General features: G+C 39.1%; 4 protein-coding genes across 7 annotated transcripts; 2 read left to right on the forward strand and 2 right to left on the reverse strand.

Moving 5' to 3' along the window:
• Window positions 1-83: 83 nt before the first annotated feature.
• Window positions 84-5,509, reverse strand: PIH1D2 (PIH1 domain containing 2). Of its 2 annotated transcripts, none has more exons than XM_054592402.1 (6): window positions 5,320-5,509; window positions 4,235-4,437; window positions 3,506-3,629; window positions 2,888-3,133; window positions 2,275-2,540; window positions 84-406 (listed from the first exon to the last, which is right to left on the reverse strand). In XM_054592402.1, the coding sequence occupies exons 2-6, from the start codon at window positions 4,409-4,411 to the stop codon at window positions 272-274; spliced, it is 948 nt and encodes a 315-aa protein (XP_054448377.1). In that variant the 5' UTR covers window positions 4,412-4,437; window positions 5,320-5,509; the 3' UTR covers window positions 84-271. The 2 variants fall into 2 exon arrangements, with proteins under 2 accessions (XP_054448377.1, XP_054448376.1); XM_054592401.1 differs by having other exon boundaries at window positions 5,259-5,509.
• Window positions 5,510-5,514: 5 nt separating this feature from the next.
• Window positions 5,515-15,571, forward strand: NKAPD1 (NKAP domain containing 1). 3 transcript variants are annotated; one of them, XM_054592405.1, is made up of 7 exons: window positions 5,515-5,628; window positions 6,148-6,180; window positions 6,792-6,868; window positions 8,851-8,951; window positions 10,968-11,117; window positions 12,557-12,610; window positions 13,256-15,571. In XM_054592405.1, exons 3-7 carry the CDS (start codon window positions 6,800-6,802, stop codon window positions 13,749-13,751), a joined length of 870 nt encoding a protein of 289 aa, XP_054448380.1. In that variant the 5' UTR covers window positions 5,515-5,628; window positions 6,148-6,180; window positions 6,792-6,799; the 3' UTR covers window positions 13,752-15,571. The 3 variants fall into 3 exon arrangements, with proteins under 3 accessions (XP_054448380.1, XP_054448379.1, XP_054448378.1); XM_054592404.1 differs by lacking the exon at window positions 6,148-6,180; XM_054592403.1 differs by lacking the exon at window positions 5,515-5,628 and having other exon boundaries at window positions 5,639-6,180.
• Window positions 15,572-15,777: 206 nt separating this feature from the next.
• TIMM8B (translocase of inner mitochondrial membrane 8 homolog B) lies at window positions 15,778-18,026 on the reverse strand. Its single transcript, XM_054592406.1, has 2 exons — window positions 17,873-18,026; window positions 15,778-16,178 (listed from the first exon to the last, which is right to left on the reverse strand). The coding sequence occupies exons 1-2, from the start codon at window positions 17,999-18,001 to the stop codon at window positions 16,011-16,013; spliced, it is 297 nt and encodes a 98-aa protein (XP_054448381.1). The 5' UTR covers window positions 18,002-18,026; the 3' UTR covers window positions 15,778-16,010.
• A 61-nt stretch (window positions 18,027-18,087) lies between these two features.
• On the forward strand, window positions 18,088-25,133 carry SDHD (succinate dehydrogenase complex subunit D). The gene is made up of 4 exons (XM_054592431.1): window positions 18,088-18,187; window positions 21,095-21,208; window positions 22,825-22,969; window positions 24,181-25,133. Exons 1-4 carry the CDS (start codon window positions 18,136-18,138, stop codon window positions 24,344-24,346), a joined length of 477 nt encoding a protein of 158 aa, XP_054448406.1. The 5' UTR covers window positions 18,088-18,135; the 3' UTR covers window positions 24,347-25,133.
• Window positions 25,134-26,679: the final 1,546 nt, after the last annotated feature.

The raw sequence follows: 26,679 nt of genomic DNA on the forward strand, positions 1-26,679 counted from the left end.
ATTTGTTACTTAAGACCATTACAAATATCTTCAAAACAAGTATATCATGGCAATAATATTTTTAGTAGTTTTTGCTTGATGCCAAATTTATTTGAGGAAATTTTTTTTTTCAAGGTAACAGCTGATGAGAAAATCTCATTTCATCAAAAGGGACTCTTAGAAAATATGAAACTAGTGTTTAAGGTAAACCAATATCTCTTCACCCATAATGAAGGTCCTATAATTCACATAATTTTATCACTGAAAACCAGAAAAACATAATGCTCTTGACTTACACCAATGGCATTGTGACAATTAATGTAGCTTTCTCTTTGATAAATTTTGCTGTAGTCATTTCAGTATCCACAGATTCTGGAAGATTCAGATGTAATTTGTACTTCTCAGAAACCTCAATCAACAAATCATCCTAAGAATAATAAACCAAGAAAGATTTTAAAAGGTGAAAGTAGAAAAGTATTTCCTGGTTAAAATTTAGTGCTATTAAGTTACTGTTCTCAAGTTATTTATTCCTTTCCCATAAGAAAAGGATCCCGACTTATTGTCACGTGACTTGCAATGGGCAATAAAGTTGCTGTTGTAAAATCCCCGAGTTTTTGAGATTATATGTCATTGCTCCTTAATACATCAAAAGTTTATTGATAGCAGTACCAGAAGATGGGTATTGTGATCCCAAGTTTTGTGAATTGACTTTGGAGCAGGCTAGCAAATAGAAAGGAAACTTGCTGGAGACTGGAAAGACGGTGATCTATGTTCTATAATGATAAAATCCTTAGTAAAACTATAAATAATTTGGAACACAAATTATCTTCCTAGTTAATCTGTGGCTTTAGGTGAAGAAGTGGGAAAATACAATGCTGATAGCATGCATTAGTTTTACTGGCTACATTTAACAAGGTACAACAAAAAGAGATGACCTTAGACTAGAAATTACCAGTTTGCAAGCAGAATTGAAAGGCAATATGCAGAGACCAGAAATTCTAAGACTTGTCAAGAAGGCAACTAATTATTATTTTCAACCAATAAAGGATAAAATTGAGATTTATTTATGTCAACAAAGGCTGATTAAGACAGCCTAGAGGCAAAGACTAAATAACAAGTCAATACTTTTGTTAAAATTTCTACCTGGGTTAAGGTGGACCTCTGTAATGCTTTACATTTGGCTCAGATGATAGCTATTAAGTGAAAAGGACAGGTCACTGAAAAATGGACATGCCTAAAAATAAATTGTTAGGTATACCACTGATTGGAATTAAGTAAAACATTGTCAGCCTGGACTAAAACTAATTTAATCTTTAGACCCCAACCTCCCATGAACATGAAATAGGCTGAGTAAACTACTCAGCATCTAAGGATGGCATAATCTCCCATGCTCTCTTTAGATGTGGCCAAAATAGATAGTGAAGGTGGTGGTGGAGGAGACCTCCCAAAGAATGAAACTGAAAGTAGTGGAAAACAATGGGAACAAGGGGGTTAGGTAATAAAGAAATGTCATGGCCCTAAGTGAGAACAGAGTCTGCATTTAGGGAACCAGATCCTCAAAATATGTCTACCAGGATTTCAGAACTGTTTTGTACCAGTAACTGCTATGTGCCTCATATTTATACCATTTCTGAATTGAGACTATTAATTGTGGTTATCTTTTCTTCATTTCATATTGTATGGTGCATAGGTTACAGTAGATAGCTTGTGTTTGCAGGTCACGGGTCTGGTCTGAGAGGAGCAGAATGCAGACTACCAGAATGCAAAAACCTGTACTTTGGAGTCTGATACTGGAATTGGAAGTGTCTTCCTTGAGAAAAGGTGCAAATATCTGTGACCAAGTATGGACTGTGGTAGAGTGAGGATTATTGCCAATTACTTGATCTTCTATAAGAGGACTATACATATATCCCTGCCATGTGACTTCCTGTGACTACTCTTGAGAAGAATATTTTTCCCTGCCCTTTTGATGTAGGACTTGGTCTAGTGATTTACTGCGGGTAATAGAAAGTGAGTAAAAATGATACATGCCATGTCTGAGAGGAAGTGTTAGGATCCATTGCATGGTTGGGCCACTTCTATTTTTCCCCTGCCAGGAAAATGACATTCTTCAGATGAGAATTGCTTCTTCACCTGTATCTTGAAATGTGTAAGATCTGTCAAGCAGAGTAGGCCTAGCTTAAATGTAACCTGAGCAAATTATTGTAAACCACTGAGATTGTGGAGTTTGTTACCACAGCATAATATAGGGAATACTGACTGATACAAATTTATAGTATTAATTATTCAACCTACCTGAGAAACACTAAGGTCACAGACAGATACTGAATTAATACCAGGTAATTCAACTTTTAATTCAATTTTAAGTGGTTTCTCATTCTGATCTGCCACAATTTTTAATTCATAGGCTGGTGTCTCCATTTCCACCTGGATTTCTGTACTGGAAATCTCTTCTATCAGACACCTTTTTTTGTCTGAAACTTGGTCTTTTGGCAGTAAAAGTTGAGGGATGTGATCTGGATTGCTCACAGTACTGCTTCTTATCTGCTCAAGGGTTAGTTCTTTATGGAAAAAAATGGGAAATAAAAATCGCAAAATTAATCAACAACATAAACTACTATCAAACTTTGAGCTGCAATATATATAGTGTTAGCCAAGATGGCAGATAAAACTGCAGCTAAATTAGTTTGGGAATCTTAAATTAGAAGAATCTTAAACCAAAAAGCTTTAAAAGTTTACAGGATTTAAAAATCTTTAAGGACATGCTAATATTTCTAATATCTAATCTTTATCTTTTTCTACTTTAAGTTTCTCATCTTTTAAAATTGAGATTTCTAGTTTGCAAAGTGTACACAGAATAAAAAAAATTTAAGTCAGTTTGATTTTCCATTTACATTCACTAACTTACCCTTTCTCATGTTCTGTCTTAAATCTGTGGGGTCGGTTTGAATTCTCATTAGATTTTGTTTCATCTTTTGAATGCTTCCTTTTATTTTAAATTTAGTAATATGGTAAAAGTGTGAGAGAGTAAACTGGAATTGTTCCTCAATGCATTTCATGGCCATCCGTATTAACTGATCTTTTTTCACTTGGTCCTTTTCTGCTGCCTGGAGAACATCAGGGTTGTAGGCAACATCGATAACTGTGTAAATATCTGCGTGTGAGATTCAGAAGGTGTGAAATGAAGACAACTTGTTTCACTACTGATATTGTCAGGTAATATATTACGTCATAATCCTGATGAAGCTAGAATGTATAAATTCTATTCCTGTATTTTTCAGAGACAATCATAATGATGCTATGTATACAAAATTTCAGTTAGGCATTTCTTAGCATTTTATATCGGTTAAAAACAGCTCATATTATTAGACAAACAGTATTCAATTTGCAAACAGTATTCAATTGCACTTTTACTTAGTGAATAACTACATTATACCGAAATAAAATAGTTTACATGTAAAATCTGGTTCATGGTATTCCCAATAAAATTTTTAAAATAGGTTTTGGGTCCTATAATTCTATGTACCTGATGTTTCAGACACATCTTCTGGTCTGCCAACACTTAGAGGTACTGGATGAGTGGCTGATTGTGGAGCTGGAATCCTTTTCCACTGACATAGGTTGATAAAAAGTATTTTTTCTTTTGGTTTCTAGAAATCAAATAATTTCGTATATCTTAAAACCCATTTTTTTTTTTTTTAGTTTAAATGCTATCCTAAAAGTAACAACACATCACAGAATTTGAAGAGTACGAACTTTAGGCTTCAGGTAAGTCCCTATATGTATGAAAACTATGTTTGAGAAATACTGTCCCCTGATTTCCCAAAGCTTTTCATCAAGAATCCAGTTGCTACTCTCAGAGTAACTGGGAGGAGAGAAAGGGAATTGACCTAAGCAGCTGTTTCAGGTAAATTTGTTTGACACTCTTATACTACTTCCTTACGTCCTCAACCAATTAAGTTCTCTTTATTTGAAAAATCTCCTCGTCTATGATTCTCTATTATTACATTACTTTTTATTTCATTCTAGCAGAAAAAATGGCTTGAGATCTCCAAAAGATAATCAATATTAATTTCCCATTTTTACTCGTTCAACACAATCTTCCACACTACATTTTATTTTCCACTTAGAGTGGCAGTTTTCCCTCAAGTTTTCTTGTGTTAAAGTAACAATAGCTAAGGGTATGCTATTCTGTGGTTATTGCAGGATCTTTTCATTCAGGACCTCCCCATCCCTGGGAACCACATCTACCTACCAGGATTCTTGTTTGTAGACACAGCCGTGGTTCTGGAACAGCACAGAGCTGTTTGCCCTCTTTCAGCTGCTGTTGAATGAACTTCTTGTAGCTCTCAGGGTTACTTTCAGCCAGATCATCTAAGAGGTTCCATAACTGATTAACTTGGGTGAGCAGACCCTTTGAGGATGATTCCATGATTGAGGTGAATAGGTCTCTTAAGTCTGTGGAAAGACATGACTTAAAGAAAAATAACTGTGTAACTATTGATTCACTTCTTTTTTGCGGGGAAGAGGAACAGGTCAGGAATTGTTTTGGTGAAGTTAGCAATTATCCGGAACACCCGTGTCTAAAGATTGTGGATCAGCACGACTTTATTTTTTCCTTACTCTTGGATTATCTAGTACCCCTTCCTGAATTCTCAAGCTTTTCTCCAGATAATAAGACCTTACTTCTACCTTGACCTTCACAAGCCCTGAGGGGAGCGAGTACCCATTCGAGTCTGGATTTCCCAATGGTTTCCTTTTTCCAGCACCTCGGTTTCGGCTGACTGGTGCCCTGTCCAGTCTGGAAACTGCCAGAGGTCTGTGTGGGGTGAGGGCCACATGAGACTTCCTCAATCCTCAGCATAGCTTAGTAGTTAAAAACATGGACTCTAGAGCCAGAATGCCTCTAGATTCTAATATTACTTCTATCACTTACTAGCTGGGTGATCTTGAGCAATAACTTTATATATGCGCCTCGGCTAATTATCCTCAAAATGAAGATAATACTTGTCTCACGGGGCTATTGTGAGGATTAAGTAGGCTAATGTAGAGAGACTGGAGCACTTGGTCAACACTATATGAGAGAAGTAGTAATATTTTCTCTACATCTTGAGATAAATTTCCTTGTACCCACACCCCCTCTACTGGAAGTTGTTCCAGCGCATCCATAGAATGAGGAAAAGAGGAGGTTTGGGTTCTTCAAATACTATATTAGGGTTACACTAAAGGGGAAACTTAACTAATGGACAATCATTATACAGGTCTGAGAACCCACCTACCTCTTCTCTCAGTTTCCTTACAAACCGTGACGCCTGTTACCAGGGTAACCAGACTAGGTACCTCACGCAAGTGGGTCCGGAAAGCTCCCGGCAGAGAAGTCTTTTTACATTCAGTTCCGGAATCTCCCCCTTATGTGGCCTCGCTTCTCCGCTGAGTCCGACCGACCTTTTCCAGGAAGGCGCCCGCCTCCATTCTGCACCTGTTGACCTCTTGAGCGTCTTGGAAAACCTCCCTGCGAAAGTCTCCGAGTCCCCTGTTGGTGGGAAGAATTTCTCGGAGCACGACTTCCGGCCTGAAAGGGAAGCTTGCTCCCTTTTCTCCCAGACTGCTTCCTGCCCCCACCCCCGCCACGCGAGGCTGCGGTGCACGGTATGGGTGTGTTTGTGTGCGTTTGTGTGGGGAGGGCGTTTGCAGGAAAGGTTACCGAGAGCTTCTTGGCCGCTGGGGGGCAGGGATCCCGGTGACAAAGATGGGAGTATTTTCTCTGTCTTCCACTTGGAAGCCTCAACCTCCCCTTCAGGCACTTTAGATACTTTTGGGGCCCAGTCGACGGCCGTACCCGTCCAAAGCGTCCCCATTGGGAGCGAATCCCAATCCCCGGGTCCGTCCCAGGGGAGCGTGAGCGGGGAATGCCCCGGCCAACCCGGGCGTCCGGATTCCTCACCCGCACAGCCTCCGGCCTCAGTCCTGACAGATATCTTGCCGGTGGGTCTGGGCTGAGGGAAAGGCAGCCGTGGCCTGGGGCACGGGTGAGGGCAGAATAACCGGTAGGAAGGCTGCGTTTTCACGAAGGACTCGGGTGAAGCTGCAGAGCTGCCTTTGAGCACTGACTCCTGGGCTTCCTGGGTCGGAGGAGATCTTGTAATGGAGTGGTTCTTCGTCTCACAGTAACAAGATGCCTGATTTCCTCAGGATCGAGGGGTGAGTGAGCGGTGGGGTGGTTGCACAAAGCTCCTGCTAGCCACACACGTTAATAGCCCTGTCATCTATTTTTTGGAGGCTTCTATACAAAATAGAAAATAAAATTCCCCTGAATGGAGAAATTTAGGGCATTTCTGTATTGATATTTTTAGGAGTCAGTTTTTATTATTGTTGATAATGTGGCTCCTGACACTCAAATGGAGATATTTGCTTCATCGCAAACGAATTGTTTGGGGTTTGAGAGTTGATTTCTAATCTGGACCTTGTTTGCCTTGGACCATTTGGCCTAGGACAAGTAATAGCTTTAAGGGAATTTTGTCTACTAATTAGGAATGAAAATACTTGCCTCATATGAAACATAGAGTACTTTTTAGGAGAAAATAAAAGTGTCATTCCAAGGAACTCCAGTGTGCACTTAATCTCCTTTTATCCTCACATTTCTGTGGTCAGGCATTTTCCCCTTTTAATGGTGAAGAGAAAAACTATTACTCAGGAACTGTGAGTTCTAAGTGATCTTTCCTTTACCTCATGCTTTTTTATAATATTATAATGAAAAATAATAAAATAAAGGAAATTATTATTTTTCAATGTTATTTATTGATTCATTTCAGATTGAAGAATGTCCCGGGTTCCACTTGGGAAAGTCCTCCTCAGGAATGTCATCCGGCACACAGATGCTCACAATAAGGTGAGAGGTGCACCCTAGTTATTCCTCCTCATGAAGCGAAGGCATACAGTGTGCCAAACGTTATTTTTGTACTGTTGGGTGATACAAGATGAATAAAATAGATAATTACAATATAGTTTGATAATTACTATAATAGAGACATATGTTTTAGTGCACTAAGGAAGAAATAATGAAATTTGCCTTGGGGAGTTAGGAGAGGCTTCACAGAATGGGTGGTATTTGAGGTGCTGATATTTGAACTAGTTGTTGGTGAACAGATAGAAAATCATATACTAACATGGCAGTAATAACGCATGAAGCACTTGGGGCATGTCAAGAAATTGTGTGCATCCAGAAAGTAGGGAATGTGGGGGATAGTGACAGAAGATGAGGCCTGAGTGGATTATGATGCTTGGAAATTAGATTTTTTTTTCCTCCAGGTAATAAACTATCAAATACTTTTAAACAAGGTGTGACTTGATTGTAATTTTAGAGAGATGTAATTTTCGGTTGGGTAGGGGATGGATCAAATAGGTTGAAACAGTAGAGAGACTAATTAGGAGGCAGATGCAATGTTCCAGGTGAGAGATGGTGAGGGAGGTTCACATGAAAGCAGGGATGAAGATGAGGAATTTAGGAAGTGGAATCCAAAGAAAGAACTTGGTGACTGATTGGATGATGGTGATAATTATGGAATCAAACACAACTACCTGTATGGCTGGGTAAATGATGATGATGCCATTTATTGAGATAGGAAACAAAAGAAAAGAGACAAGTATGAAGGGAAAAGTAATTAGTTTGGTTTTGAACATGTTGATGGTGAGGTGCTTATAGGATGTCCAAACAGTTGGAAATTCAGACTTGGAGAAAAGGAGAAGTATTGAGGCTAGACATAGACGTTGGGGGATTATTGACATATAGAGGTCATGAGAGTAGATGAGGTCACCAGAATACAAAAAATGAAAAGAGGGCCAAGGGCCCTTATTTGGTTTTGTTTAGTGAACTCTACAACTCCTAGTTTGATAATAAATGGTATTACTATCATAACACCTGCTATTTTTTGAGTGCATAACTGTCATCTAAGCAGCCTCTGCAATTGTATTAAACCACCCCTAGTTGAATGGTGAGCTTAGATTTGAAAGTGGTGGCTAAAAATAAATCTAGCACAAATTTAACAAAATATTATAGGAGGACTTAGAAATAAAACATATTCTTGTTTTTTTGACCAATTGTAATCTGCTTCTCTAGCAATTCTCATGTTTTATTTTGTTTTGTTTTCAATAAAAATTATAATGTTGTGAAAAGGAACTTAGCCTGAAAAGTTTAAAGACCTGCCCTTGCTAGCTTTTTGACTTTGGTAAAATCTCTGAGCTTTTGTTTCTTCTCAGTAAAATATGATAATGGTTTCTGCTTTGCTTTCCTCATAAGATTGCTTAAGGTTCAATTTAGATGATACAGTTAAAAAAACTTTTCAGAAATATAAGGGATTATCATTTGATAATTACAGCATAATTGCAAAATTCATAAGGTTATAAGTGTGTCTATGCAGGGGTTAAAAAGTTCTGTTGCTGCAGAATTCTGTACATTTGAGATTTACTGGCTCGGATTGTTAAGTCATATTAGAGAAACCAGAATTAGTCTCTCAGGTTCTTTTTGTTTAAAAAAAGATTTTATTTATTTATTTTTAGAGAGAGGAAAAAGGAGGGAGAAGAAAGGGGGAGAAACATCAGTGTGTGGTTGCCTCTTGCGCTCCCCTTACTGGAAACCTGGCCTGCAACCCAGGCATGTGCCCTGACTGGGAATCAAACTGGTGACTCTTTGGTTTGAAGGCCGGCACTCAATCCCCTGAGCCACACCAGCCAGGGCAGTTTCTCAGGTCCTTGATCATAACCCAGTCTAAAATCCAATAATTAGTGCAGACTATATTTTCAATTATTTTTTTTGTTATGTAAAGTGGTATTTTTAGTAACTTATTTTAATTTCTTCTCTTTAAAAAATGCTAGATTCAGGAGGAATCAGACATGTGGAAAATAAGAGAACTTGAGAAACAGATGGAAGATGCTTACCGGGGAACTAAAAGAAAAATGTTACCTAGCAGCTCAAGGTGAAGTTGGAGCTATGAGAACCAAAATCATTCTCATCTTATTCAGAATCATCAACTTTTGTTTAAAAACATTTTGGTATGCTAAAGACATATGAATTCAGTTTTGTGAGTCCTTAAGCCTTCCCTTTGACAAACCTAGACCCAAGCATAAAGGTAATGGCTACGGTGCATATGGTTGCACTCTTTGTCCTTATTTGCAATCAAAAATTTTAAAAGTCTACCTTGAACAATTGTAAACATTAAGTATTCTGTGGATTCTGACCATACCTTATGGCTTTTAACATTAGATTTTCTATTTGTGTCTTATGGCCATGTAGCTGATGATTTACTCCTGTCCCCTATTAGTCTTCCATTCTCTCGGAGCCCACCCTTCCATCCTCCCTCCCTCCCCCCCGCCTTTCTCTTCTTAGCCTTTTTTTTTTTACCCCACCTACTCACTATTTTTGCCAAATCACACAACCTTTCACATTACCTTATTAATTTGAGTGTAAATCTGAAGGATTATGCTGGCTTAGTTGTCTTACTCGTAGGGTATAGGAGTGTCTGAGTGTTAGGAACATCTGTTGGGTCTCATATGCCTGTTAGTGTACAGCTGTGTGTATGACAAATGACTAAAAATAATAATACAAATTTCTAAAGCCACCCAGGAAAATAGTTAATAGTGAAATATTTAAAAAGAATGAGTGTACCTGCAGAGTATGCAGACTTTGGAGTGTGACTGGCTGTGTGCAAATGGCTTTAGACAAGAAAGTATGCAGGGTATCCATGGTAAAGAAAGCAGAGTCTCAACATAAAAATAAATATCTTTTCAGTCTGTTTTTCTCTGAAGATGGTTTTTGAGAATTTAGAATTACTGTTAGTGCAGATAATCATTTGTTTTGTGTTGGTTATTCAATCCTAAGTGGCACTTCAAAGAACAAAATGCTGTCCTTTTTGAGTGGACTATAATGCCTATCATGGTGAATAAGTCTCTAAACATAATCTCTTTTTTTTTTAAAAAAAGATTTTATTCCTTTACTTTTAGAGAAGGGGAAGGGAGGGAGAGAGAAAGGGAAACTTCGATTCCTGGCCTCTTACCCACCCCCAACTGGGGACCTGGCTGGCAACCCAGGCCATTTGCCCTGAGGGGGAATCAGCCAGGTTTGCAGGGTTTGCAGGCTGGCGCTCAATACACTGAGCCACATAATCGCTTTAGGAACAGGGATTCTGATAGTCTCATTTGTATTATGTTCCAATTAGAAGAGTACCTGGCACATAGAAATCCTTACACATTTCTTTATAAAGATTTTTATTTATTTACTTGGAAGGAGGGAAAGAGAAGGAAAGAAACATTGATGTGAGAGCGAATCACCAATTTGTTGCCTCTCGTATGTGCCCTAGTCAGAGACCAAACACACAACCCAGGCATGTGCCCTGACTGGGAATTTAACTGGCAACCTTTCGCTTTGCAGAATGATGCCCAGCCAACTGAGCCACATAGGTCAGGGCAACTCCTAAACATTTTTGATAACCAATTAGCTAGCTTTAGTGACTGGGTTAGTGGATATTGTAAGTGCAGACTGAATCAGTGGTTTTCTACCTCAACACACTCATCTGTTAGGCCTGTTGCCGTTGTTACTGGGACCTTATTACAGCAAGTTTTTGGTTTCCAGGGAGTATATTTAAAATTTCTGGGGTAGTTTGAAATATCCCCAGCTTTGATTGTGTTTGCTTCCCACTTTGCATACTCTCCTAGTTGAGAATTAATGAGTGAACTACAGTGTCCCACAGTCCAGAAGTTGTTTCATTTATATTCTGCAATAGGATGGATAATAATGCTCAGATTTTCACTGGGTAACTATACAGACTTACAGAGAGGAACAGATCATATCTTGTTACATGATATAAAAAAAAAATTAAGTATCAGTTTGTTTTGTTCTCCCTCTTAGCTTGTTCAATGACTTTTGTGCATGATGTTCCATAAAGTAACCTCACAAATTGCTTCAGATCTGAAAGTTCTTCTGTTTCCTCATACAGCCGGATGCGTAGTGATGGTTTTGATGAAGAAAGTCAAAGAGACAATTGGAGGCCAAGGAATGAAATTTCTGGGGCACTGGAAGATGATTTTCTTAAGGCTAAATCCTGGAACAAGAAGTTATATGATTATGAAGCTAATATGCCAGACAGGTTTGTGACTAAATTCTTGTGACCAGTAATGATATTTGGCCTGAGAATGTGTACTTTAAAAAATTAATTATCTCTACAAAAACTTGTACACAAATGTTCACAGCATAATTATTCATTATGGCCAAAAAAGTGGAAACTCAAATGTCTATTAGCTGATGAATGGATAAACAAAATGTGGTATACTGAATGGTAATATTGGGTTGGCCAAAACGTCTGTATGGTTTTTTCTGTAAAATATAAGTCATATTTTTCATTTGCACCAACAGCTTTATTGATTTATTTTTGAGTATGTGGGCTATCTCCCGCTATTGGCTTCTAGTGGATATAGGCCAGGAGTGCTGCTAAACATCTTCCAATGCATAAGCCAGCCCCACATAGCAAAGAATTGTTTGCCCAAAATGTCAATAGTACCAAGAAGCTTCGCAAACCACTTTTGACACATTCAATCAGTCACAGCACTTTCTCCATACACTGCACAAATCATTTCTTGTGTTTCAGTTGTGTTTTTACCTTTCTTGAAAGAATGAAGTGTAATACACTGAAAATGTTGCATATCTTCTTCCATCTTCAATATTAAAATAGCTACACAAGAATTAACCAATTTTGGTAATTTTTAAAAAATGCACACTGACAGCTGTCACAATGCAATCTAACAATTATTTTGAGTGAAGTTCAAGACAACCACTACTAGAGCCATCTTATGGAAAAAATCAAATGAACATTTTGGCCAACCCAATATAATGTCATCTAGCAGTAAAAGGAATAAAGTACTAATAATATGCTCCAATGTGGATGAACCTTGAAAACACTGTGGTAGGTGAAAAAAGCCAGACACAAAAGCCACTTACTACATGATTCTATTTATATGATATGTCCAGAATAGGCAAATCTATAGAGACAGACAGTAGATTAGTAGTTGCCGTGAGCTACAGGAGAGGGAGGAATGGGGACTGCTAATGGATGGGATTTCTTTTTAGGATGATGAAAATGTTATGAAATTAGATAGTGGTGATGGTTGCACAACTCAATATATTAAAAGCCACTGATTTGCACACTTTAAAAGGGTGACTTTTATGGTATATGAATTATATTCAATACTCTTTAAAAATTGTACCAAAGTAGACAGAATTATGTTATGAAGTGATTTTGAAAAAGTACTTCATAGCTAAAGAGCAGATTATAAGAGTTGTTTCTGTTTTGTAAGGAAGAGAATGGTAAGTTCTCTTACAAATGGACAAAGGAATCCTTTGTGTCTGAAATAATAGTGTGCACTACAGAAAAATGTAGCCAGCTAAGTTACTGAGCTATAATGTGGGGTTGGTTCTACTGTGTCTCTATTTTCTTTGTTCTGTGTATGTATGTGCATGCACTCCTATATCTAATTTTCAAAAACATATGCATTGCGTTAATAATATGTGTGATAAAATGTCATGTTACAGATGGGGTCACAGTGGTTATAAAGAGCTATACCCTGAAGAATTTGAAACAGACAGGTAAGACAAATAGTCTCATTGCAGAAAAAAAGTTAAAAACTAGGCTTAGTACAAAGTCTGACCTGTAAACTGAGTGCCTGGTTTTTACAAAGCATGTAACATTTGCCATTAAAAATGTAATGAGAAATAATAGGCAGTTTAGATGGAAGGTGGTTGGTATTCCACCTATCCCTGATTGATACTTGACTTATCTGTAGCACTTAGTTTTTTCATATATAATGTCCCATACATATAATGTTCAGTATGGCAGATTAAAATTATTTCATATTAAAAATTCTTTATAATTTAAAAACAATTTTAAACAAAACATCTTTCTTCCTATCAGATTAGAAAAATAAACTTTTTGATAATGCCTAGTGTTGCTGATACTAGTGGTAAGCAGATCTTCTCAATATACTATTTTTGCTGAGTCCAATGATATTTAATGGTTTTAGTGCTATTTTACAAATTAGAATTTTTATGTTCATTTTAAAGATGAGGAAAGAAAAACTCAGAGTGATTACATCTCATAGTAACCCTTTGTCAAAGCTGTTTTAAAATGCATGTTTACCCCAACTTCATATCTAGAATGCAGAATATTAAAATACTAGTATACTTCTAATTTTCTATAGTAAAGCAGTTTTTCTTTTCTTTTTTTTTTATTAGTGATCAGCAAGATATTACCAATGGAAAAAAAAGATCTCCCCAGGTAAAATCATCTACCCATGAATCTCACAAACATAAGAAGTCAAAGAAATCTCACAAAAAAAAGCAGAAAAAAAAGTCACACAAAAAACAGAAGAAAAGCAAAAAGGAAGCCACAGGTATAATGGCAGATTCCTCGAACGAGTTCTCAGAAGAAACTGGGGCTTCTAGTACCAGGAAACAACCACATAAGCATAAGAAAAAATCAAGGAAAAAGTCTCTTAAAAAATCTGCTTTGGTTTTAGAGGCAGAAAGTGACACTTCTCAGTCAGATGATTCTGCATCCAGCAGTTCTGAGGAAAGTAAGGAAAGAGACACTAAGAAAACCAAAAGGGAAAAGAGAGATAAAGTCAATATCCCTGTAGTTAGCAATGAAAAACAGGAGAGGACAAACAGACGCACAAATTGGAAAGTGGCTACAGATGAGAGGTCTGCTGAGAGTTCAGAGGATGACTAAATGAGAAATGTTCTTCAGTTTCCACATGACGCGGATATTTACAGCTCTTGCACCTTGGGGCTTTGTCGGTGACTCTGTTATTCATGGGCCCTGAGATTAGAGCTGTCCTGTGCCATTTATATACATTTTCACAGACTTGTCTTCTATTTTGGCCTGTTAAACTTGATCCTTGTGGTTAATAGGGAATCTGGTATTTTGTTATGAAGGTTTCTTGAAGAGATTATTTTTTGCAGTTAATTACATTGAGCATAGAGTACGTATACAGCAAATTAAAGAACCCAGAAAGCAGAATCCAGTAATGACCTGGTTCACCAATTAGAATGTTGAGTCTGGGAAAATCAAGGGCTGGGATCAAGAGATGGATTGGAACCAGTGCTGTGCACAATGTATGATAAGGGAACATCGTGTTGCTCTCGTTTGGTTTATATAGCCGGTGCCAGTTGACTTTGTCTTAGCCTTGGTGCTTTGATCTTTCTGTATTTTGGCCTCATGTGTGTGGTCATTTATTTAATGGGGAAATGAACATAAGAACAAACATTTTTCCCTTCATAACATCCATAGACAGCTATTAGAAGAAACTAGGGATTTCTGTCAAATTTCCCTGCTGGACAGGGACTGTGGCTATTCTAAGTATACCCATAAACATGGTAATTGGATAGTAAATGGTTTAACAGTTCAGTTGCTGTATATTGCCTAAGTGGACTTGGTTTCAAAAATTGATTCTTTTAGGTAAGTCCTCAACAAGTGGGGAATTAAGAATTAGTTATGCTAATGGTGCGCTGAACAGGCTTCAGGGCAGCATCTGCCATTTAAATGTCTTCCTTACTCATTTCTAAATCTATTAATGAACTTCAGATTTTCCCTGAAACTAGGTTGAATCAAATCCAAAATGAAATAGACTTCTCAGGGACCTATCTACTTTCCAGCCTGCCTTTGGATTAAAGCACCAAGCAGAGACCATATTATTTCCCTTTTACTATATGCTGTAATCCCTACTACGTTAATTCTAAGAAACCAAAATAACACTGAAAGGCTTGCAGAACACAAATTAATTTTTCATTATGGCGGATCAAGTGACATACTGCTTTTCCTGGTTGTCACTTCATGGGCTGACTCAACTCTTGGTCTTGGTTCTGCCAGTAGTTGGTTATGAGGTCTGAGAGTGGGTAAATTAACCTCCCTGACCGACCTTTTAACCCCATGTTAATACACAAAATACTTCATGGTGACATGACAGTGTAAGACACCAGCAATAGAATTATAATTATGACATCATTCCATGGTGGTAGTATTTTATAGTTCTAACCGCTAAATTTGTTCTTTACAGATTGCCAATAAAATGCTTAGTCATAAAGTACATGGTTGGCCAGAGGTTCCCTATCCCCTGAAAATAAGCAGGTGCTACCTTTGGGGATATTTATTTGAAATATTAATACTTCGGTACTCAATTATCAATGTTCAGTGGTATATATTTTTACCTTTGGGATTAGTAGGGGCCCAAGGAGGGAAGAACAGTCTGTAATTACTACCTCTTAACCTAAAGCAATTGTTTTGTTCTTGGAGCAAGTGAAATCTTTGTTGGAGGGAATGTTCATGGTTTATTTATTTAATTTTTTTAGCAATGTTTCTGTACTACAAAAGTACTGATTCTAAGCACAGATTCAGGAGGATGGGCCAGTAGAATAAAGCATCTCCAGGAAGTTGGGTCTTGACTTCCCTCCTCCCACAGTAGCAGGCCTCTTTCCCAACAAATACACATCTTGCCTGTTTTGTTTTTTGCCATGTTTACCTTTTCTTGGTATATATAAGCAATAAAGCTGTTTTCTGTTCTCCACTTTCTCAACCCTAAGTTTTCTTACATGCCTAAGGCTGGGGCTTTGATGGTTCTTCCAGCCCCCTTAAATACAGCTTAAGGTGATTCTTCAAAACCTATGATCGCCCATTTGCACTACTACCCTTAGAACATACTCATTTCTAGTGTTCCTGCTGATCAGAGATCTTATTAAACCCTAAAATAGGACTTTAAAAAAGTTTGGAGAATTCACATTTATTGAGTAACTTTTGTGATAACAGTATGGAATTTCTGAATTCCAAATAAATTTCACTTCTGAACATTTGATCTGTTACTTTTTAGCACCAACAGGCTTGGTAATAGCTTGAAGTTGACATGGCAGTGGGTTAACAATTTGCCCCCACTAGCCCTTCAATCTGTTTAATAACAAGTCCTTTGCTTCTTCTGTCATTCTTCCAGGGAATGGCCTACTGTCCTCCTTTCTGTACCATCTGGGCAAACCGACTGGTGATAGCAAGAGTAGTATCAATGAAGCGGTCCACACAGCTAGAGAGGCAATTTTCAGTGCGAGAGTCCAGGCGATTCCCTGGCTTCTCCACACATTTATCCCAACAGAGCTCCATGAAGTGATGCACCTACGAGGAAAGAAAAATTATAACCATTGGGTCTGTATATAGGCCTAAGTGGGAATTTTCCTATTTCCTTACCATTTTTATTTTCTCCCACCTAAAACACTCTTTCAATCAACAAACCATGGCTCTTCTCTTTCCTCACTTCATAATGTCTCCAATAAGGTCAAGATCCTCATCTCTACATTGCAACAATCCTTTTACTCTCCTTTTCTATTTTTCTCTTTAGTAATTAAAAAATACTTTCCATCAAGTTACCTCTGCTTGCTTAATGCATCAATTTCTGTTAGCTACTCAGGGCACTCACTTCCTTATTTAACCGCCCCCCCCCCATACTGTTTCAATGAGGCCTGCACAACATACTCCACGTTTTGTTTTTTTTTTTAAAGGTTTTATTTTCAGTGAGCAGGAGGGAGGGACAGAGAGATCCATTGGTTGCTTCTCACATGCCCACAACTGGGGACCTGGCCTGCAACCCAAGGATGTGCCCTCACCAGGAATGGAACCTATGACCTTTCAGCATGCAGCAGGCCAGTGCTCAATCCACTGAGCTACACTAGCCAGGGCTCAATTTGACTCAATACTACTCCTGAAAAGCCCTCCCTAAAGATTTTACCCATCATCAAACAGTTCCAATTCTTATCTCCTTGAAGGCCATGGTCTATTACTTTCTAATTGTATCAAGCCCTCAATCAGAATGTAAATTTTCAGGCAGGACTGCTACTTTTTTTATATTCCCAAACTAGCACCAGTGTAAGCTGGGAAGGTATGGTCCCAATTAATTCCCCCAAACCACCGCACCCATATGATTCTAAACCTACCACTTATTAAAGAGTAGTTACTAAGTTTTTAACATTCTGGAAGTCATGAACGAACACATGTGAGAACCCAATGAAACTTATAAATCCACCTTCCAGAAAAATGAACATACAGGCATAGAAAATGTATGCACTTTCACAAAGTTCAGGACTTTAAGATTTCTAACCCGGGTCTTGGGAGTGGGGTGGGAGGAGAAAAAGCCATTCACCAATGGTTCATTATTGGGAGGCTGGGGCCTAAGCGTTCAGTCTATCCTTTCCATAGTCCTAAAAGATGCCTTGTCATCTTTGTTTCAGAGGGTGGTTAAGTAATCAGCCCTAAGTAATGCAGCTAATAAGGGGCCATCCTGGGGTTCCAACCATGCCAAAAGGGCTCTAAAACTCCTGTAAATAGTCTAGACATTACTTCAGAGCCCCCTTTTTCCAATAATGTTCTACCACTCTATCGTTTTCAAATACATTATCTCATTTGATCCTCACAATCCAATGAGGCAATGGGCGACTGTGAAACCAAGACACGTTCTGAACGGGAAGTCTCTTCTAAGGACACGTGGCCTGTAAGTGGGAGGATGAGGTTAGAACCTACGCCTTGCTAGTGTCAGCCCTCGCCGCCAAACTAGGTTCCTGTGCCCTTGTGTCGCCCGAATCTTTCTTCTCCGCTTTACACGTTCTGTTTTCCCCACCATGGGCTTGCTTAATGGGTACTGAGCACCATCAGTCACCAGCGGCGGAAGTGCCATGATTCGTTTCTTCTGCGAGGGGAACCGGGCATAGCGGGGACATCGGGCGACCTCAACGCGACGCCTGCGTACGCAGCTCCGCGGGTGCCTGGGACCTGTATTCGACCCTATTTTCTTGTCACCCTCGTCCCTGACTACACACCTGTGCGGTGAACTGCGCCTTCTGCTGCTCTGCCGCCACCAAGCGCTGCAATTCCGCTTCGTCCGCCTCACCCAGGTCCGCCATCGTCCGCGTGGCGTTCCAGACCTTCGGGACAGCGGGTGTGCGCATGTGTCGCAGGAGCGCGCCGATTCCCGACTTCCGGTTACCTATCCTTTTCCTCATTCTCTTTCAACGTCATGGGGTGGGAGGTGTCCTATGACTGTTTCCGGGTTGCTGGGTGACCTTGAGGTTTAAGGAGCGAGATGGCGAGCATCTGGAGGCTGGGTGTCCTCTGCGGTGCCCAAGGAGGCCGAGGTGAGGGGTGCTGGCAGGCGAAGGTTCTTAGCACAGCTTCCCAGCTGTGGAAGGGGATGCCGTGAGCATTCGGCTGCCGGGTGGTGAAACCTTGAGCAGGGAATTCCTCCTTCTTCCCTTTAGCTACGCTAGCTCCTGCCAAAACCGTTGCCTATGGGCCCAGACCAGCCGAGCGCGTTTCTCTCCTCTTCTGGGCCGATGTGGTGAAGGGGTAAATCTGAAGGAATTCCTTCTGGAACTTACAGTCCTGCTGAGGCTATTCATAAGAGTTCTTTTTTTCCCGCTCCCCATTCACTGTCCTTGGAATACTCCCACTTTTTTCCTCCCCATTCACTGTCCTTAGAATGAGTCGGAAAAGAGGATCCAAGACCCAGTGCTTGGTCTTGCTCATGTTCCCTGGAGTTGGTTTAGCGGGTCAATTCGGTAAGCATTGAAGTGGGCATTTGTGTTATACCAGGCACTAGTAAGGTTAGGATACAAGTGTGAATAAAACATAGTTCTTGCCCTCAAAGACTTTTCCTTTTTATAGGGAAAACACATATAAGCATAATTTAGCATCAGACAAAAACTGTTGTGCTGTATGTAAATTGTCCCGCCAGTACAGAGGGAGAATATATTTAGCTCTGTGTTTGAAAGGATTACTTAGACTCCTGTCTTGAAGGAGGTGTGCCTGATTTGAGTCTTAAGGATAAGGAAGGCCACAGGAATAAGGGCACTGCAGCTAGGGCTACTGGGATGAGCAAAAGCAATGACGAAGGTATAGAAACTGATTGTTATGAGAGAAAATGATAAATCAGATATTATTAGAGTGTGAAGCTCAAGATACGGAACGAGAGATGAATCTGGAAAGGTGAGTTGGAATCACATCATACAAGAACTTGACTTTTTACGTCAAGTGAAGGGGAACCTTTGAAAGATTTGACATAGATTTGCAGTTTAGTTTGACCTCTTTTGTAGCAATGTGGTAGATGGCCATCATGGGAGATGGACAGACTAAGACACAAGTCAGGGAGATAAAATAGGGCACTGTTGTAGTAGTTCAGACAAGGATGATGAGGTCCTGAACTTGGCGAATAGTACAAAAAAGAGAAAATTGTCTCAAGGAATGTTGGGATACATCAGTTTAGCAATTGACTGAGATCAGGGGAAAAGCCCTACATGACTTCCAGGTTTCTGGGTTAGTTTGAAGAGTAGCTGGATGTCATTAAAGTGGGGAACATGCAAATGGGAGACAATTTTATATGAGAAAGTGAGTTGAAGGATGATTTTAGTTTCTGGCCTGGTGAGTCTGAAGACCTTGTAGGATATCTCAGGGGAGAGGCCCAGCAGGCACTTAAACTTCTAAATCTGGAGAGATACCAGGGCTGGAGATACAGAATATGGATGTTACCAGCTTCTAGGCAGTAGAAGCTGAGTGGACAGAATAGCTGCAGGTGGGCAGAGGATAGAAGAATCCTGGGAAAATATTTAAGAGTGAATGCAGGAGGGGCCTGATAATAGAATGATCAGAAAATCAAAGAGAGCCAGAAGAGGGTTCTGTCTGAGGAAAAAAAGGGAGAAAAGACCGCCACTTGCATATGGCTACTTGAGATCATTGGCAACATACCAAAGCAGCTTTGGTGGGGATAAAAATAAGTTTCAGAGTTAAAGAGTAAGGAAGTGAGGAATTCAAGATGATTTCAATAACACTTTAAAGAAGTGTGGCTGGAAAGAGGAGAAAGAGCAGGGGAAGAGTACACGGGCATTAGAATCAAGGGAGGTATTTTACATCAGTGGAGGGAAAATGGCTATAAGAAGGAGAGGTTAAAGATGTAGGAGAGAAATTACCTTTTATTACAACTCCGGGAATTATGCTAAGCACCTTGCCTATATTATTTAATTTTCAACAGTATTATGAAGTGCTACTATATCCATTTTATAGAAAAGAACATTGAGGTTAGAGGGTCTGTTTAACTTAATTGCTGATCATCTCACAGCTACTAAGTGGCAGAGTTGCGTTAAGTTAGGTCTGCCTATTTTTTAAACAAGAGACAGGCTCCCAGAGGGGACAGAAATAGATGGGTTCAAGAGTACAAGTCGAGAAATTGATCTTGAAAAAGAAGATGGTAATAGGTAAACTTCCCAAACAAGACTGAATTCCTTGAGGACAAAGATTGTATCTTTATCTCTTAATCCAGTGCAGAGCAGATGAATTAATGGAAGGTGAAAACTATAATTTACTTTTTTTTTTTAAAGTATTTATTTAGAGAGGGAGAAAGATGAGGAGAGAAATATCAGTGTGAGAGAGGTACATTGCCTCTCGCACACCCTCAACCAGGGACCTGGCCCACAACCCAGATACGTGCCCTGACCTGGGATTCAACTGGCAACCTTTCAGTTTGCAAGATGATTCCCAACCCACTGAGCCATACCAGTCAGGGCTATAATTTACTACTACTTTTTTTTTTTTTAAAGATTTTATTTATTTAGTTTTAGACAGAGGGGAAGGGAGGGAGAAAGAGAGGGAGAGAAACATCAGTGTGTAGTTACCTCTCGCGCACCCCTTACTAGGAACCTGGCCTACAACCCAAGCTTGTACCCTGACTGGGAATTGAACCAGCGACCCTTTGGTTTGCAGGCTCAATCCACTGAGCCACACAAGCTAGGGCTAGAATTTGCTTTGTAAGAATAGTAAAAGTAAAGCCCCTTTACATAAGTGGTTTGTTGATTTTTCAGTCTTTCAATGGCTACTTAGTTTGAACTCACAACAACCTAATAAAGTAGGTGGATCCTTATTTTATGTATGAGATGTTATCAGCTATTTGAATTGAAGTAGCTTGCCTATGACCATTTTAAAAATTCTGTCAGTCCTGTTACAAGAGAGGTGCTTATGATCACACTAACAGATACTAAATGGTCTCTCTTCAGCTCTCTTCCGGACCCCAGTGGTCAGACCTGCTCAAATCTCGGCATTTCTCCAGGACGAACCTACGCCAGGATGGTGTGGAATACAGCACATTCATCTGTCACCCAGCCGCCATTGTATGTTTTCTCCATTGCTGCTGCTTTCTGGGCTCTGGCCATCTTCAGCTGAGCTAATTATCATGTCTTTGGGAGGACTTGTTATCTGGGGGGGGGGAACTCTTGTGTTCAACTCTGTCAAACGAAGACCTAACCTACACCATCCTGTGGGCAGACAGTGCCAGCATGGTTGAATGATGCCATTTACACTCACAGAGAACCTCCTGGTATAAGTCTTTTTAAATTTTTAAATTTTTTAAAAAAGAAAATAGTTCTGTAGGAATAGTCTGTTCAGTAGTTTAATCTCTCTTATTTATTTAGCTTATGGAGAGGAGCCAGATATGAATAATTTAGAATAGCGAGCGATTTTTCAAAGTCATGCATATTTATAGTTGTAATTGTTTATTTTTATATAGGTGGATCATGGCGTTTCTTGGATGAGTATTGTTTAGATATTATAAAAATTAGTTTTAGAAGGTCTCTAGGTGAATAATGAGTTAACTGTAGTATTTCCATTTTTGAACTCTGGAAAGATCAATATATTACAGATATAAAGACTTTTCTTGAGCGCTGGCTGGATAGCTTAGTTGGTTAGAACATCGTCCCAATATGCCAGGGTTGCGGGTTCAGTCCCCACTCAGGGCACATACAAGGATCAACCAATGAATGCATAAATAAGTGGAATAACAGACTGACTGATATTTCTCTCTCTGTTTCTCTCCCTTCCTCTCTCTCCAAAATAATAATAATAATAGTATTAAAAAGAGACATCTCTTTATTCTTACATCAGCCACTGAGATATAGTTGTGTCTGAGTTATGAGAAATTAGGCAAGTGTGGTCTTTTTGCTTTTGAGAATAATTTTATCTTTGAAAGTTGTTGTTTCTGCATTTCTTTGCTTAGTGTAGTTAGATTTAGCAGAGTAGTTTTAACTTGGGGTGCCTGGGACCAAAGGAAAGCCTCTGAAGTTGTCTACAGTTTTTAATGTATGTGCCTGTATGCATTTTTCTGGGAAGTCACTCTGTCCTTTTATTAGATTTCCAAAAGACTCTGTAACCAGAAAAAAAGATAGAGGCTCTCAAAAAAATGTTTATAGCCCATTTTGTTTTTCACTTGCTTAAAGTAAGTTTTCATGTTCCATTTCTGTTTATAAGCAATGGGACAGAACAAGGACCATGATCCTAAAGGTTCACATCAGCACTTCGCCTCTGAGCTGGCTGGTTTAATTTTGTCTTAGGATTTTTAGTATTACCTTCTAAAGATTAGAAGGTGTAAAAAAAGTAATGTTTCAAAGGAATTTCTCAAGTGTCACTAACTTATATTCATAAGGTATCTGTCCATTACACAAGTGCAAGATTGGTAATTCTGCAAAGATATTTTGTCCATCTTTTTCCCTATAAGTAAAGTGGATTTGTCTTCTAATCAGCATAGGTAGGTGTTGAGACACCCTGTATTTAAAAAGGGAGATACCATCTCTTCAGTTACCTTCTTTATTTTACCCTCTTTATGCTCAGAGTTAAGTCTTAACATGCATACTATTTGCTGTTCTGTCAGTTTGAGTTACGTTGTGGCAGATACTAAATGGAGAGATAAGTTTACCCCTTCGATCCTTATGAATCTGGTTCTCTCTTTCTATAGCTGGTTCCAAGGCTGCTTCTCTCCACTGGACTGGTGAGAGGGTTGTCAGTGTTTTGCTCCTGGGCCTACTTCCAGCTGCTTATCTGAATCCTTCCTCTACGATGGACTACTCCCTGGCTGCAGTCCTCACTCTCCATGGTCACTGGCAAGTACAGCAGTGCCTTGAGTATTATTGTTTGTTCAGTTTGTATGCTGTGAGCTTGTTTTATTATTGCATATAAGGGAGAAGTTGGTTGAGATACTCAAGACATAGAAAACTTTAAAACACATGTGAAATGTTTCTGTACCCAGGTTTATATACCCACCTCTTCACTCTCATAGGCATTTTGAACGTAGCATGTTACAAAACTGATGTGCCCCATATCACTTCCTCCAGCACTCTTTCTCATCTGAAATAGTTTCCATTCTATTTGTTCATGCCCCAAACTTGGTCATTGTCTTTGATTCTAGTCCCTTAACTGGTCCCCCTTCTGTCTATTCTCAACACAGCTGCACAGCAATCACGTTAAAATAGTAAGTCAGGTCAAGATGGTCCCCTTCTCAAAACTGTTTGTTGTCTTCTAATCATACTCAGACTAAAAGGAGAATTCTTACAGCGGTCTAGACTTCGTGTGATCTGTTCCCCTGTTTCTTCATCTCCAACTACTATCTCATTCACACTGACTTCCTTGATAATTCTCGAACACACCAGGGACACCCCAGGCCTCAAGAATTTATTCTTATTGTTTCTTATGCCTGAAACTCCTTTTCTAGTTATGTACTTGGATTATTTCCTCATTTCCTTCAATCTTGAATGTTACCTTAGTGAAGCATTCTCTAAACTTACTGAAAATTTCAGTGTCCTTCACAACATTCCTTATCCCTCTCTCCTGTTATATTTTTTCAGTAGTATTTATTACATTCTAATATATCACCTATTTATTATTTTACATATTTCTTGTTTCTCCCCAGTAGAATAAAAGCACAGATACAGAAAATCACAAGAATCAAATCTATGGCTTAATGAATACTTACAAGGATAATACCACCTAGGTCAAGAAATAGAACTTCGCCTCCTAGTTCAAAAGTCTCTTCCTTGTGTTCTCTGTCATAACTGTCCACTGTCCCTCATCAGGAGCCATTATCCTGATTTTTATAGTACTCATTTCCTTACATTTCATCCTGCCCTTATGAACAATTGAATCTGAAGAATGGGGAGTACCTTTATTATATTGTTAGGATATAACAATATAATATTTTGGTTTATGACTTGTTGCTTTTTGAACCTGATTATCTTTTTGTAGCCAAGTTATCTGTATAATATGTCTTCTAACTTTATTTGTGATTTTTCACTTGTACTCTGATTTTTTTCCTTAGGGGCCTTGGACAAGTTGTTACTGACTACGTGCACGGGGATGCATTGCAGAAAGCTGCCAAGGCAGGCCTTTTAGCACTCTCAGCTTTTACCTTTGCTGGGCTTTGTTATTTCAACTATCATGATGTGGGCATCTGCAAAGCTGTTGCCATGCTGTGGAAGCTCTGACCTTTTTGACTTACTACCTTGAGAATTGATTGTACACCTCTTTGCCTCTGCTCTGTCATGCCATTCATCTCACAATAAGGAGGAAATAACAGATAAGTCCATTGGTGAGATAAACCTCTTCTCCTAATCACCCGATTAGTTTTGGAATTTAATCTATGAGGCAAAGGTTTGAGAGGAATTGTATCCAAGAAAATGTGAGACTGAATTCCATATCCTGGTGAGTTACTGAGGTTGTCTTCCAGCCTCCCACAAGATTCACAGTTTAACCGAACATTATGTATGAGCTTTTGCATTTTAATTTTTCAAACTCTTGAAGGGAATTCAGCTTTATTACTGTCAATACCTGATCAAACTTCTCTATTTGCCCTAGGAAATACGGAGAAAGGGAAAGCTATTAATTCATAAGTAAAGACTGCAGAAAGTTAGGCGGCACTTAATGTTTGGAAACTTCCCCTTTGGTTCAGTTGATACCAGTCACTGATGGTTATAACGTCTAGGAAATGCTGATATTTCACATTACTAACTTCTAAATTCTGGGAAAAAGAGCCTGGAGAGCTTTTGAATATAGAGAAATTCCATGTAGGGAAGAGGTCCCTTGTATCAAAATATTACAGATTCTAAACTGAGACTTAATCCTCAAATGTGTTCATTTTACTTGTCCTGAAATGTCCACAAATATAAGGCTTTAAGTAATAAATTGTTATTTTCCCACTGTGAGACTCTTTAATGTGAAATATATTCTCTGAAAATAAAAGTTTTTTAAAAATAAAATTCTATAAAATAAAAATGTATTCTACTTTGTTATGTATTAACTGTCCCCAGTTTTATTCAATAGAATTGAGTATCTATTGCATTTATAGCACTTAAACAGGATTGAGTGTTTACATTTCCTTATGGGATTTAGCAGTTAGGTAAACCAGACACAAAGTACAAAAAGACTTACATGTATTAGGCAGAAATATACTGAGTATAAATAGTTTGGTATGAAGAGAGGATTAGAAGGATTTAGAATTGGGTCCAGATTATAGTGTTTTATGAATGTCAGCCTTTGGAATTCAAATTATATTCTATATGCATAGCCTCTTCTGTAGGGTGAGTGTAAGGCATGATGGTTTGTTTCCCCCAGCAACACAGAGGAACTGGGACCTGTCACATTTCACTCCCTGAGGACCTTACTGGGCAGCTGAGGCAAAGTGTTGATGGGAAGCTGGCCAGAAGTGTGTGTTCATGAATGTCTGTACTGGTTAAAGATGAGCCCCCTTGACATGCTGCGGCCTTGTAGGAGATTCAGATGTGTATTAAGGGTTTAGGGAAGAGGTGATTAATTCTGTGGTGGGGTGGGTTAAAGATTTCAAAAGAGTTAGCCTGGAAGAGCAGTTGTTCACTAAGAAGTGGTGTTGCTGGGCCAGCTTTCCCTGGCAGGAAGGAGTATTTTATTACTGACATTGTTTAGACTCGCAGTTGTATGATGGCGATAAAAAGGAAACTGAACTTTTGCCAATTTTATTATTTTAAAATACTCTATGGACAGTGATGCCCCGTAGTGGTGTTCTTCCTCTCAGTCCAACCCCCAGTGCACCACTGCGGTAAAATGGAGTGACGATAGGGAGTTTTCCGTGTGGCCAAAATGGGAAAGGCTGTAACTGGGAAAAATGGGAAACCTGTAGCTGTCACCAGTACCATCAGATGCTAGTTTGGTTTTGGAAGGATACCTGAAGCTGATAAGCTTCATTAGATGGTGACTGGGAAATTAAAGTGGACGCTGGCCGAGTAGAGTCTGCCTCTCCTGGTTGGTTTTGTAATTAGGATAGAGCTGAGCTGTCACCCTGGTAAAACACTGGGCTGCTGTGAGCTGCTGGAACAGCTGGGAAAATGAGGCAGAGGCCAGCAGCAATAGGAGGCTCCCAAGGTTAAGCAGGACATGGTCAGCATTGTGTGTGCTTCAGAAAGAACTTAGGTGACATTAGGAAGGTTGATAAACTAGAGGCAGAAGGACCTGTAAGAGGATAAAGGAAGAAAGAATAAGATAAATAAGAAAGGAAGTAGTAGCCAGAATGAGGAAGAGAATAAATTTATGAGATACTTAGAACTTAGAATCAGTAAGAGTTATACTGGGGTGTGAAAGATCGAAAGAGGAGGGAAGGTGTGCTCAATTTTTTCTGTCATAAATAGGTGGATGGGAAGTAGTGCCATTAATTTTTGAAGGAAAAATTAGATATGGCAGTGGAGGGGTAGATCACTACCAAAGTTTCGTATTTGTGAGATATCCAGAAGAAGATAGAATTTATAGACTTATATTTTTGGCACTAAGACTTTCTAAGTCTTAATTTCTA

Source organism: Pteronotus mesoamericanus, unplaced genomic scaffold (genome assembly GCF_021234165.1).
Source record: "Pteronotus mesoamericanus isolate MK-2021 breed Mesoamerican mustached bat unplaced genomic scaffold, CSHL_Meso_final scaffold_36, whole genome shotgun sequence".
In the NCBI taxonomy this organism is placed as follows: Eukaryota; Metazoa; Chordata; class Mammalia; order Chiroptera; family Mormoopidae; genus Pteronotus; species Pteronotus mesoamericanus.